The 14495-nt window shown below is 33.2% G+C and overlaps 1 protein-coding gene across 1 annotated transcript; it reads right to left on the bottom strand.

Moving 5' to 3' along the window:
* Nucleotides 1-125: 125 nt before the first annotated feature.
* Nucleotides 126-14110, bottom strand: LOC117787846 (zinc transporter 1). The gene is made up of 8 exons (XM_034626464.1): nucleotides 13962-14110; nucleotides 13285-13412; nucleotides 4337-4523; nucleotides 4152-4276; nucleotides 2747-2844; nucleotides 2168-2684; nucleotides 1245-1479; nucleotides 126-1188 (listed from the first exon to the last, which is right to left on the bottom strand). The coding sequence occupies exons 3-8, from the start codon at nucleotides 4511-4513 to the stop codon at nucleotides 1012-1014; spliced, it is 1329 nt and encodes a 442-aa protein (XP_034482355.1). The 5' UTR covers nucleotides 4514-4523; nucleotides 13285-13412; nucleotides 13962-14110; the 3' UTR covers nucleotides 126-1011.
* Between the last annotated feature and the right edge of the window lie 385 nt (nucleotides 14111-14495).

The raw sequence follows: 14495 nt of genomic DNA on the forward strand, positions 1-14495 counted from the left end.
TTAAATAAAGTCAATAAAAACCTTATTTATACAATTAGCATAATTACAACAACTAAGCATAATAATAGTAACTAATGCCTAAATTTTGCATACACATATTGAATGCATTTCATTATAGTTTTTTCTTTATAGAAATACAATTTGCATATAGTTAATACACTAGGTATTTTGTTACATTTGCAACTTTTCACTAAACATTCGCACCGAAACACGTCATTAATTATTAACTAGAATATAACTATTAAATACAATTTATATTTATATGTATATATTGATTTTTGTTTCACTTTTCTCTCATGTATAAACTTTTTCAAAATGTAAAAAATCGTAAATATTGTGTTTTGTTTCATTTTAATGCTATTAACATTTCATATAATCGTACAATTTATATGAACTGCACGCTATTTGATTAATTATTTCTAATCCATTTTTTGATTTTAATTAAACTAGCACAAAATATAATAATAATATTAATAATTATATAAAATACGGTGCGCTGGTTGTGTCTGTTGTGTGTGTGTGTGGTTTAAAAGGAGGGGCGTGGCAGCACAGAAAGGGGGGAAAAGGGTACACCAATAGACACACTATTAACTAGACTTTGCCGTAATTATTAACAACAAGAACGCTGAGAATCCTCCTTCAATTGCCTGCACACAACAATTTAAATGTTTCCTAAATTTAAACTAAATCCGTATCCCCATTTTAAAGAGCCACCTCATCACCATTGCGGGTGCAGGCGCCGCCGCTGAGCTTCACCTGGTCCTTGGACTGTTGCTCGGCACGCAGCTGAAGTTCGCGTCTTCGCTGTGCGGTTAAGGAGAGATTGGCGTCGTTGTTGGTAGCGTTGTTGTTGGCTTTGGAAGTTGTTTGGTTAGTTGGCTCGTACAATATATCACGTGTTGTTGTGGTTGTGGTTGCTCCAGCTGCTCCTGTTGCTATTGTGCTTAGATTTGTGGCAAAGTGTACTTGATGTTGTTGTGGTTGTGGCTGTTGTTGTGCTGGCGGCTGTTGTCAGACCAATTCATTCTTTGGCGTTGGCTCCGCAGCTGCTGTGATTGCCGCACCTCCATTGCTCACCGCCTGGCTGCCGTTTTCCAGCAAGGAGCCGGCCTCCACATCGCCAGCCTGACGTGCCGCATTCCGTTGACGACACAGATACGGCGAATTTGTGGGTGAGGGCAGCGGATTCTGCAAGAGATTGGTCAAGTGAGTAAACTTTTAACTTCTGTATATGTTCTACTTACCAATTTATTGTTGTTCTGACAGCAGGTGGCCTTCACACAGCCCTCATCCGTGGTGGGGCAGTCGAGGGCACAGCAATCGGAGCCGCTCATATTAATGCTCGAGGTGCCATCGGACATGTTGCAGCCCTCAATCTCACTGAACTCCGGCTGTATGGTGGTCGAGTGTATGCCCTCATTGTGAAAGAACTCCTTCACTTTCTCAGCTATCTTCATGTACTCGGACAAATTGCGGCAGCTGCAAAAGACATAAATATTAATAAAGGATATAAGCATTATAATTTTTAAAATATATATTTAGAAAAAAAATCAACGAATTAATCAGTAAATATTTTTTATCTTAATAAAAATATAGAAATATTAGGTGAATGAAAATTTTAACTCGTTGTTTCAAAATTTATTACAATTAAAATTTAAAAAAATTAAATTTAGAGTAAGTGAAAATAAGAGTTCAAATTTAATTTCTAACCAAAAATTTAAATTTAATTATTATTTTCAACTTGCAGATCAAATTTAGATCAAAAATACCATAAAAGCTCAACAAAATTGAAATTAAATTCCAATTAATAACTAAACTTAACTTTAGGTCTATAAATTAGAAAAATAATTTAAATTTTGATTTATAAATGGATAAATTTTAGATTAATTTCTATTATAACTTTTAGTAAAAAACCTTTATATAAAAAAAAAATAAAAAATAAAATTGAGCGTCATTGAAAATAAGATTAAAAATATGATTGCTTAGTTAAAATTTTAATAAAATAATTTTTTCCATTTTATATATCAACTTTGGGTCAAAAACGAGAACTGAAATCACATTTATAGTAAAAATTGATATTACAAATTTAAGAAATTTTAAAAAACATCTAGAAATAGTTTAACTACTTTATGGGTTTATTTTTTCTCTAAATCCCTTGAGCACCTACCGTATGTGTGCCGAGGCAATGATGCGATCTCCGGCCAATTGCCAGACATGGAACTCGTGCACGGCCAGCACACCGTCGACCTTCTCCAGCAGACGCTTCTGTATCGCGTCCACCTGAATGTGCGTGGGAACCGTTTGCAGCAGAATCAATGCAGATTCCCGAAGCAGCGGCCAAACCGAGTGCAAAATGAGCGCGACGAGGACAATGGATAAAGCTGGATCAATATACAGGCGATATTCCCATTCAGTGTACTCCACGATCAATGCACTGACAATGACAATCACACTGCCAAGGGCATCGCTGAGCACGTGCAGAAAGGCGCCACGCATGTTCATCTGGCCAGGATCATGACTATGACCATGGCTCGATTTTTTCACTGGCTTTTGCTCCTTTTGCTTCTCAAATGCATAATCATTCTGATCGTCATCCACCTCGTCCATGTTGGCCAGCTCCGTGAGGCGACTGTGATTGCGGGTCAAGCCACCGCCATGTGAATGTCCATGATGACCACCGTGCTCTAAAGAAGTAAAGAAATGATGAATCAAAAACTACAATGTTAGCTAAAGATTCAATATTTACCATAAAGCAGAGCCAGGCCTATCAAGTTCACCAGCAGACCCAAAATACCGACAATGAGCAGCAGATCGGCCCGATGTATTGGCTCCTTTTCGATGAATCTGCAATCGAAAAAATTCAAGTAAACGATTAACATTTTTGTATGTAAATCTTAACTAAATACAGAATAAATTTAGCAATTCATCCATGAATAATAAGACATTTTGTTATTAAAATTCTTTAATTTTTTAAAAAGTTCTTAAAGTGAAAAATTTTACAAAAACTGATAGGTCAAAAATAAAATTTAAAAAAAAAAATTTAATTTTCAAAATGAAGAGAATTTCAAATGCTTAATAAATTTAGAGGCCAAACTTAAAGTAAAAACATATTGTTCAACGTAATCAGTTAAGCTTTGAAAAAATTACGATTATCACAAATTTTTGAAAATTTGTTAAGGGGTAAGTATGCAAATTTTGAAAAATAATTTAATTTTTCAAATATACAATATTTTGATGCAGAATAAATAAAGAGATCAAACTGTGAACAAATTGATATTCCGCTTTCAAATCGGTTGAGAATTCATAAAGTTATGAGCGTTCAAAGCCAACGAAATATGTCAATCAAATAGTAATTCCAAATAAAAGGATTAACATTTCATTGCTGCAATATATAACGTTCTGTTAATAACATGTGCATGTTAACCACATTTATATGAGTAATTCATATTAGATAAGAACTAAAGTAATGTGGAAATGTGTCAATCAATTTGTAATTCCGAGCCAATCCCCAGACTTTTCGTGCTTATCACACAATGGCAGAAGAAGAAGAAGACACTGCACGTTTCGACAACGAAATACGCATCGTAAAGTGACAGGAGATATGCACATGGCATGCGAATGACAACAATCGCAAAATGCAAATAAAAATGTTCACAAAAAAGTGAAAATAATAAAAAAAAAAATAAAACTGGGAAAAAAACGGTGACAAGGCAAACTGTTGAACAGTATTCCAATTTTAGCTATTTTGTAGCTAAACTTTTTTGCAATTGCAAAGCTAGAAAATTTAAAGAAATGCTTTTAACGTGGAAATCGGAGTATCTTAAGATTGTGAAATAACTTTAATACATTGAGAAAATTAATAATTCTTTACACAAAATATTTTCAGGTTAAACACAATTAGTATAATTAAATTATGGGAATATTATTTATTTATTATATTTTTTTTTTTGGCTATTTCTTGCTATATTTATACTGGTTACTTAAAACACGTAAAAGAGTATTTTGTTTTTAAATCAAATTAGCTAATTAAACCTTTTAAATTATGACAACACTGCTGTTGAATCATTTACTAGGTGTGGACAACTCAACAGCTTTACACACACACACACACAAGATTTATATACAGATATGAACTGGAACAGGTGCCTCACCTTTTGCATGCCTCGATTGTGATGCTGAAACAGAGCGCTACGAGGAATACGGCATTAACGAGAGCACCCAAAACCTCGGCACGTGCCCAGCCAAAGGTGTTCTTGGACCACTTCTTAGGTGACATCTGTTAAGGATTCCAATAGAGAATATATATAAGAAATTTTTAATTTTTTATTAAGCTTACTTTAACTGATAGGAATGATATGACCAGGGCGGCAATATCGCCCAGCATGTGAAAACTGTCCGCGACCAGGGCCATGGAATTGGTCACATATCCCACAACAATCTCCACGAAGAAGAAGAAGGCCGTTAGCCACATCATCGAAAGCAGGCGACATTTTTTGCCCGAATATTTGGACATCTTGGAGAAACTGTAAATAAAAAATTAAAAATTTTATTAATTGAATAAATATATAAATAGAAAAAAAATAAAGAGTTAAGGTAAATATCATGAAATTTTATATAAATACGCTTAAGTTTCTTTAAAGTAAACTAAACTTATAAATTAATATTTTATATTTATAAAAATTTGTCTATTTATAGAAATTCCTTAAAATGTTCTATAAATAAGCTTTTTTTTAATTAAAAGTAAGTTAAACTCACGATTTAACATCTTGAACAACATCTAAAAATATTTATTAGAATATTAAAGTGTTTTCAGAACAAAGTGTTAAAGAAAATGCTATGAAAGTTTATATATATTAAACTAAATTTCATTAAAAATACGCAAAATAAATCCCTTGTATGTAAAACTCCAGTGCAATTTTAGATTGCAGCAATCTATTATTAAGTTTTTGGAGTGCAAAATCTATTGTGCAAAATCCGATTAGCTTAAAAATTAGCAAGCAAACTGAGTTATCTCTTTCTAAGTATTTCTATTTCAGTTTCTAAGTGGATGGCTGGGAGTGGGAAGTAGGAAGCGGTTTAATTGAATGAAAAAAGTTGAAATTGGAAAACAATTTAAGCTACGCTTGAGCTGGCGTTAGAACCACGCCTCCCATTAGGCAGAGGGAGGAGATTTGGTAATTGTTTTTTGTGTTTTTTTAATGCACTTTTCTTTTTGCTTTTTTATGCTTGACTAGACAATAAGAGGGTGGGTCAGAGCGCGAGGGTGGGACAGAGAGTTTAAACTTACACAAAGAACTGCATTTTAGTTGCAGAATTTTGTTGAAATTGTAGTTGTTGTGGGAGCCACTTTCGTTGTTGTTGCCTCTTTGGCTCTGGCTTTGCTTATGAATTATAGACTGATATTCGCATTTAATGGCAGCTCGATTTAGCCACATGGATACAAGGTATCCATATGCCCCCTTGGCCATTTTAGCCAGAAACAACTTCAGTCTGTTGTTGCAGCTTGTTTTTTTTTTGTTTTTGTATAAACAATAATGTAAAGCAAATTCAAGTGAAGCGAATGAAATATAAACAGTATAAATGTCGTTGTCAAGAGAAACAGAGCGAGAAAGAGAGGGGAAAAAAGGTAGAAAGAGAGGGAAAAATAGAGTTAAAAAGTAAGTTAAGTGCCAAGGGATGAGGAGACTTGCTGTGGTAGCTAAGAAAACAATTTGAATATTCGCATTTAGTTTATACGATCGCCCGTTGACTAAGCAACCAAACAACGGTCCCTCCCCACTCCCCCCTCTCCATTACCCCTTCGAGACGACAGTGATTGGCCATGGGCAGGAAATGAGGCCGTTGGCATTGGCTTTGCTGCATCATCAGCAATACAAGACTCTCCTCTTCTCCTGTCCCACTTGCCCCTTCTATAGACGCCAACAAACAATTGATTTTACAATCTTCTTTTAGTTTCAAAGGGTATTCGAATATGCAGACAAATCGTTTTTCAGAATCATTAAAAATATATACAGCCGGCAATCTGCATGTTCTTTGCGAACTAGCTATTTCCAAGAAGAAAGACTCTGAAATTGGCAATAGATACTTTAATTTGCTCTAGAAAATAGAAAAATAGAAACCAAGCAAATCAATTTAGTCTACATAGTTACAAAGTTGACTGAAGCTTGAAAAAAAAAGACTTCCAGCAGAAAAAACTATTATTTTTTATATATTTTAAAATTTCTATTTCTATAAAATTTTTTATTTTCTACGTATTTTATATTTATATTGTCCTAGCTATTTTATGTCAAAATTTCAGCCTTCTTGGTCTTACCGTTTGGGTTGCAGGAATATCAGTCAGTCAGTCAGGACAAACATTTTAATATATAATATATAGATATATATTTCAAGCAGATTTATAATATAATATTATAAATATTATCTAGATTTTATAAGTATCAACTATATTCAAATCAAATATCTCGATGTCTCCATAAAAACTACTCATAATTTATTTTCTTACACTCTTCAAATTGTCGTCGGTCAATATCACGTGAAGGAACAATCTACAAAGGGTATAAAATCTTCGTTGTCTACAAATTGAGCTAATTGTATTTTGTTATCTCTAAATTTTCAGCACACGAGACGCCAAATATTTTTGATTAGATGCACACGTTTCACTTTTTTATGCCTTTTTTGTAGTAAAGCTATTGTATGACTGTTATCTTAACTAATATTTGCACTTAACCGTTCTGTTATCAGCTATCAACTATGCATTAATCACACTTACAACAATTCAGATGGCAGTTTGTGATATGAGCCTAATTCTTTTCGTACTATGACTAGATAAATATCTGCAGCAGCCCTCGTTATACCGTTCCGTCCCTCCCTCGGTCTGATAACAGTTCCAAAGTTGAACGTGCGCAAAAATTATACAAAAAACACAATAAGCAAAAGTGCTTATCGTGTTTAACTAAAGATAGGACCAAACCTAATAACAATAAGCAAGATTACAATGTGATTACATTGTTGCCGAGCTTATTGTGTGATAAGGCAATGGAAAGGGAGAAACTAATTATTCATAGGGTTGATAACTAAGCAAATAGCGATTAAAACTACACCAAGATATATTGAAATACTTTTAGTCATAACTATGTATCTCCAGATTAAAGTCATAGAGTCCAGACTTTATTTACAACAAGTTTTCAGTTTCAACTATAAGTAAATTGTAAGACTGCTCAACTAGCAGTTACCCTGCATGTTTTGAAGAATGAGCTGTTCAGTTATAAATATAAAAATAAAATAAGTATGTTTATAAACTTATCAATAAGTGTAGAATGATGTTAAATTAATTTAATTAAATCTGTCTGTTGCATATATTGGCAGCAGCTGTTTATAGACCATTTGCTGTATACGTACAGGGTATAAAAATAAAACTGACGCGACTTTTTTTTACTATTTTATTATTATTTTATTTTTTTTTTTTTTTTTTTTTTTTTGGCAATGACATCAAAAATCACAGCGAGAAATTATTGATGTGTAAAAATAAAAAAGAAATGCAAAAAGCGTAGGAGCACCAGTAAAAGAGAAAATAATATAAAATAATCATAGTGAAGAGAGTGCGAGAGAGAGAGGAAGGGAAAGAGAAATGTCAAAATTTCTCTGCGATTGGAATTCCATATTTATGGAATCGTTAATGGTAATATTTTTGTGGTGAGATATGACATAATTAACTTTAGGAATAATTATAAATATTTCTCAGTATTTATTACATTTATTTAGACCTTTTCTGGTGAATTTCAATGTGATTTTATTTTTACATACTACAATTAAATGTTACTTTAAAATAAACCTTTTACTCAATACTAGAAAATTAAATGTACTTGATTATATTTAGAATTTATAAAAATATTTAATGAAACTGAAGTTATTTTTTCTGACAGTCGGTCTTAGTAACAATGTCTCACTTTAACTGATAGCAGAGAGTACATGAGCTTTTAAGCTACTGTCCGATAGCAAGACCACCGCACCACAAAACAACCACACAACAGCAGTACAACTAGTGGTGATAAAAATATTTTATGGAAACGTGTCTGGCAAGCAAAAGTAACTAAACAAGTGATATTAACCAAGCTTAAACAGGAGCTGGCCTATAGAGTGGCTATTAAAACAAAAAATAAAATTGCTTGCTGTTCATTGATGAAATTGAATTTTTTTCAGTTTACGCTTAACACATTTTGGAATTTACTACATAACACTTCCCTCCCCACACACAGTTTAGTTTCATTTCATGGTTATGTCACAGCCAATGCAATAACAAAAACCAGTCTCAAAGCACGTGACAGTTTTAACTAATTGATAAGCTTGTACTGACATTATAGAACCACATCTCCAGCACCAGCCCAACAGCAGCTATAGGAAACTCCAAATACCTCGATAAATTGTAATTTGAAATTACAATTAACAAATGCACTTGACCGTGACTAAAACAACAGCCTTCGTCATATATAAATCATTCGTAATTTATGGTAAAACACTTACATACTAAGTTTAAAGTTCCCTAATGTCATTACTTGCTCAAAATTTAACAGATTGTAATACAAATAAACAAAACTCTTTGTCCTGACTGACTCACTCACTAACTGATTATTGTGGACTCTAAACGGTAAGAGCTAGAAGAATGAATTTGTGACTTAACATAATAGACCTTAGCTCCAAGCAATTTGATTCATAAATTTCTAACAAAAAACTTCATTAATATATTTTACAAGATTAAAAGTATTAGAATGTAGTGTTTACAACAAACTGTACCGCAAGCGAAACTGCTGGTATGTTTCCTAATAATATTACATTATTATCAAGAAAAATCCATTGAGAACTAGAAAACAATAAGCTAATATAATAGTATTAATCCACTTTCTTCTACTTATTTCTATCATATGACTGACAACTTTTCAATATACCAAGTTTCTGCACAAATCTATGGATTATACTAACGAAGCTTGACTGTAGTAATTAGTTTATGGGGTATATATTGCGTATACATATACATTTATTGTATATTCCAAGCACTTCGTATTTATTTAATTTATAAGTTTCCGCTTTGTTTGTCTTTGATCAAGGATAAAGATTCAAATACATATACATACATATGTATGTAACAATAGCTGAGACTATGGCTATAAATTATGTGTATGTATATATGCATATATATATATATATATACTATCTGTAGCACGTGATTTGCCTACGCATTTATTCCGGCAATTAAACATGCAGCTCACATGCAAATGCTTCAATGCTACAAAATGTTGCAAGTGCACAAGACAAACAGACAAAAATATATATACACATACGTATCTATGTATATATGCATACGTATGTGTGTATGTGTATACGTGTGATAGGAGCATAAATAGAGGCCACAATTGGGTTACAATATTCTAGGTCATGTTGCTTAATTGGCCATTCTCCATCTGAGTGTTTGAGTGAATATATGTGTGTGTGTGTGTTGGTTTTGTGTGCATGTGTGTGTTGGTTGTGTGTGTGTGTGTTGGTTTTGTGTGGGAACCGTCCACTTATCTGAGTTTCGGACATTTTGAACTTTTGGCACATGCTATGTGGACTTTAAGCCCTAAGCGCCCCCCTCTAGTTTCCCTGCCCTCTGCTCAACTCCCCCTCCTTCCATAAAAAACTGAGGTGCTGTCTGCCCTATGGCAACGTGTCGCAAGAGGCATATACATATTTCGCTTGTGATAAGAACATTTTAAACTGACCCATTAATGTTGCCGAAAGCATTTGTAGTTTAAATTTTATCAATGGCATGCGATACTTTAAAGATAAGAGAGAAAGAAAGAAAGAGAGAGAGAAGAAAGAAAGAGACGGAGGTAAGCTTTAGTTTAACTGTACGTGCCAGGTACTTCACAAAACGAATTAATTGCGTACATAAGCACGTTATTGTGACAATGTGAAAAAAAGATGAATAAAACTAGTACCCTCTCCTTTTTACTAAGTAAAAGTTGATGTACATTAATTAAAAGAGTTTTTCCATACATTTTTTAATTACAATTGAAATGGAATTTTTAATTAATAATTTACTCTATTTAGAGTCTAAATTTTAGTTAAAAAGATAAATCTTCTGTGGAAATTTTCATAATAAACATTTAAGATTTCTACGGTTTTCAAGAAACTTTATACAAAAATGGAATATCTCAGAACATGCATGTTTCAAATGCAATAAAATTCACCAATAGATTTTCGGATTCTTAATAAAATTCTACTTTAATCCGTTGCTATTGCAAATCCTTAATTGCACTCGAGTAATTTCGGATAATTATTGTATAGCAACGTAATAAAAAAGAAATTAAATAATTATTTTAATTAGAAAATTGCATGGGTCGCAGGCCCAACAACAATCGCGGAAATTGTGCCGACAATAATTTTAGCCATTCCACTACGTGGCGGACAAATAACCCGCTTTTTCAACGCCCGGAAAATGGGCGGATAAGCGCAACTGCGAAGGAAACGCACAAAGAGTAGAAAGAGACAACTGACCCAGCGAACTCGAGCATGCATTAAAGTGGGACAGGTGAGTTGGTCTTTTCTTTGATTTATTTATGCAAATCTGTGACAGGTGAAGGGGACGGGGGAGGGGGAGATGGAGTGACCTGATGACCCAATTTAAAATAGGGGTAACCAACAGTTTTTTCCCACTTAACAATAACAACGCGTTGACATTCGCCAAAGTGACAGCCCAAAAAATTGCAATTCTCAGCGCAACATTTATTTTTAGCTCAAATTTAAATGAAAATAGAAAGTCTGGCAACGCCATGACAGTAAACAAGTTGACAGCACGTTAACAAAGAGTTGAAATAAAAAAGTGTTTACAAATATAAAAAAAACTTAAGTTCCTGGAGTTTTTACAGCAATAAATATTACAAATTTAGTGCAATCTGGACTAATCAATTATTTCTATAGTTAAGTAAAAAAGTCAACTAAATTTCAATGGATTGAACTTGGAAAATAATAAAATCAAAACAAAATGTGAACTTAGCCTATTAAAACAATCAAAAATGTGTGAAATCCTAGTCAGCTTTTGTTATTATTTTTCAAATACAATATAGGGTATCTCTTGTATCGAGAATTGAGACGTACAATATTTATTGACAAATCAATCAACAGATTACATTTCATGTCAAGAATCAGAACGTGCTCATTCGTATAATTGGATATATTAGATATATACACATAAATATATATATATGTAAAGTTGAGCCATTTAAATACTTTCTGCAGTTGCACACTTTCAAGGTAAGAGTAAAAAGGGAAAACGAGCGTTATCAGAGTGTAATTGTTGTGCGCTTATCTCGACTAATTACAGTAATCAGAAATAAAGTCTAACCCAGTTAGTTCTTGTCATAAATCTACAACACTCGACAAACATAACCCAGTTCTAGTTTCCAGTTCCCATTTCCCAGTTGTACTTCAAGTTCTAGTTCTAGTTCTGATTATAGTTCCACATTTTCCGGGATCTCTATAAATCAAATATTGAATGTACTTAAATAGGACTGAACAAAGTAACAAGTATAAATTAATAAACACAATATGAATCTTATTTGCCGCGAAATTTAATTAACACGTATTGATTTTATTTGCACTCAACTGTATTGAAATAATTGACAAAGCAAAACCACGAACAACACCGTGTGGGCGGAGAAGGGGATAAGGGTTAAAAGGGGAGGCGAAACTGACTCGGCTGCTGTCTCAATATGGAGCGTGACCTTTAAGCGATAATTGAAAATGGCAAAAGCTGACGCTGAGGGCGCTTAAATGCCGCAGATAAAAGACAACAGACAATGTTAATAAACGCTGATAAAGATAGATAGTTAGATGGTTGAATGGATAGATAGACAGCTCAATAGTTAGAAAGATAGACAGGTGTATAGTTAGATAAATATGTAGCTGATAATATAGATAAGTATATACATATGTAAATGGCATATCATGAATAGCTATAAAGATAGATAGATTGATAAAGATATGGATCGATGTTTGAATCGACAGATAGATAAAGTATCGGTAGTATACAGAAGTATCTTCAGTATACAAAAGACTTTTGAAAATTATATGTGAGATACAAAAGTATATGTTACTTATGATATGCTTACTGGAGAAAAGTACAATGGTATATGTAAGATACACAAATATGTGAAGTATTTAAGATTGTCTATAATATACAAACGTATCTTTGATTGCAGAATAAAATAGTATATGTAATTTACAAAAGTATCAATAGAGAAGCGATGTATCTGTAACATTCAAAAATCTATAAGATATAAAGGAAAGTAAAAGATTGAAAACATTAAAAAAAATCGAAAAAAAAAATTAAATAAATATAATATGAATATAAGAACAGCATCATCAAATCGCCGAATGATTCAGAATTAATTCATGGTCATATGATGATTACGATAATGACTAAGACGTTGGGATTGTACACAGCAAACTGGAGAATCCAATGAACGGAATGGAATGGAGAATAGAACCGGTTACTTTTTAGCCGGCAACGTGAATCAAACTGATGAACAGCAAGAAAAAAAAATTTAACAAAATACATACATATGTAAATACGTACAGGTACACACATATGTGCATACATATATAAGCATGCATATATTTGAGTAGAAAGAAATGAAAAACTGAAAGGCAAAGCAAGAAGTTTTTCACGAATGTCAACAATCATTGAGGCGCATTTAAAGAGGATGTGATTTCATTTACTTTCTGCCTGCTGCGCCTTCTACCTGCGCCCTAAATGGGCGTGTGTGCCCGCAGTTCGCTGACCCAAAACAACAACAACAGCAACGGTAGCTTGACAAGTTCGCACACGTTTTCTTTGACTGTATGAGTACACAAGCAAACAAACACACATACAAACAATACAGTACAGACGTGAGCAAAATATTAAGAACAACTTAAATTTACATGTAAAATTTTTATAATTAGTTTTAACCTGCTCTAATTTTATGTCGGCAACATTTTAAGCATTGAATTCCTATCGGCTTGACTTAAATGTCATTCGGATAAAATTAAAAGAAACTTTTCAAAATAGGAAAATACCTGCCGGAAATTCGTTTAAGTTTTGGTAATCAAGTATATTAATATAATGGGCAGGTGTTTCTATTATTTTGCACATGTCTGTACACATCAATTTGATGTTCTTCAATGGGAATCTTATTAGACTTAGGTACTACCTTAGACAGCAAAGAACGAGAGTGAAAGAGAGAAGAGAGAGAGCAAGAAACTTACCGAAATTTAAAAGCTGCTTTTGTTGCCGGCGCTTTTGTAACAGTTTCAATTGTTTAGTTTTGACGGGTGTTTATTTAAACACCGTTAGGCCGCAGGAAGAGCGGCTTTGATATGCTTTTCTTTTCTATCTACAAACACAAAGTATAATTGCTATATTAAAACATGTTTGCACTTATCAACAAATAAGTATTATTAAATTCACTATAGTTGCTTGTGTGTGTGTGTGTGTGTGGCGCTCTCAGCTATATACATACATACATATGTAAATAAGGTATGCATGTATTTGTGTGTGTAGTTCATGGAGGAAAAGCGTTGTGATAAAGCAAAAACAAGCGCCGATAAATTGACGTCGATATTTAAGTTGGCTTTGTAACGCGTGCAAAATGCAATACATTAATAAACAATGCTAAAAGGAAACGCGTAGTATGCACAGTTATCTTTGTAAATTCCTGCGCTCTTTTGGTATGGGGGTGGGGGTGGCGGTTGGCGCACGGCACGCCTGATTTATGCAGATATGTATGTGTATATGTATGCTGCTAATAATGCACAGCGTAATGACATTGCTAAACGTTTACACACACCCACACACACACTTACAATATATATTAACAATACACTTGTGCCTTTAGCACGTGCACTTGATGAAATATCTTAATCACTTTGATTTACCGCATTACCGATTTTATTTATTTATTTTACTTTGTTTCCGACGCAGAACAACGGACACTCGACACTTGCAACTCTGTTAAAATTTTCAAGACAACTGACGACGCGACCCATCCACTGTTGCCAACTTTTTATAGTTAAAATAGCTGTTTCTGGCTGGAAAGCATCCGAAAAATAGCTAAAATTGCGATGCAAAATAGCTAAGCCGAGGACGGCACAGCTGATTTCTAAATGTAGTTTCAGTGTTGCCAACTTGTCTTAATAGTCTTATCACAAGTTGCGATTCGGCTGGCAGGCTTGGTTCACGGATCAATTTTTAAAATGAGCTTAAATTTTAAACTTCTATATTTTTAAAGCTAGAATTTTGAAAATGTTTGCATGATTTTTTATTGAATTTTGCAGAACTTTTGGATTCAACTAAATTAAACTTTGAAATACAACTTCTCCCCCTGAGGCACAACGAACTCCAAGAATTAATAAAAAAGTTCGCCTTTATTTAATCTTATTTTCAATTAAACAGTTTTATTTTTGATTTGCAAAATTAT

This window comes from Drosophila innubila (assembly GCF_004354385.1).
Source record: "Drosophila innubila isolate TH190305 chromosome 3L unlocalized genomic scaffold, UK_Dinn_1.0 0_D_3L, whole genome shotgun sequence".
Classification (NCBI taxonomy): Eukaryota; Metazoa; Arthropoda; class Insecta; order Diptera; family Drosophilidae; genus Drosophila; species Drosophila innubila.

Excerpts from the sequence above, each read along its gene's own strand:
- LOC117787846 (XM_034626464.1), bottom strand. The coding sequence starts at position 4,513 with ATGTCCAAATATTCGGGCAAAAAATGTCGCCTGCTTTCGATGATGTGG. Across the intron at positions 4,277-4,336 it reads TATCATTCCTATCAGTTAAA|ATGTCACCTAAGAAGTGGTC; the intron begins GTAAGCTTAATA and ends AATCCTTAACAG. Across the intron at positions 1,480-2,167 it reads ATTGCCTCGGCACACATACG|CTGCCGCAATTTGTCCGAGT; the intron begins GTAGGTGCTCAA and ends TGTCTTTTGCAG.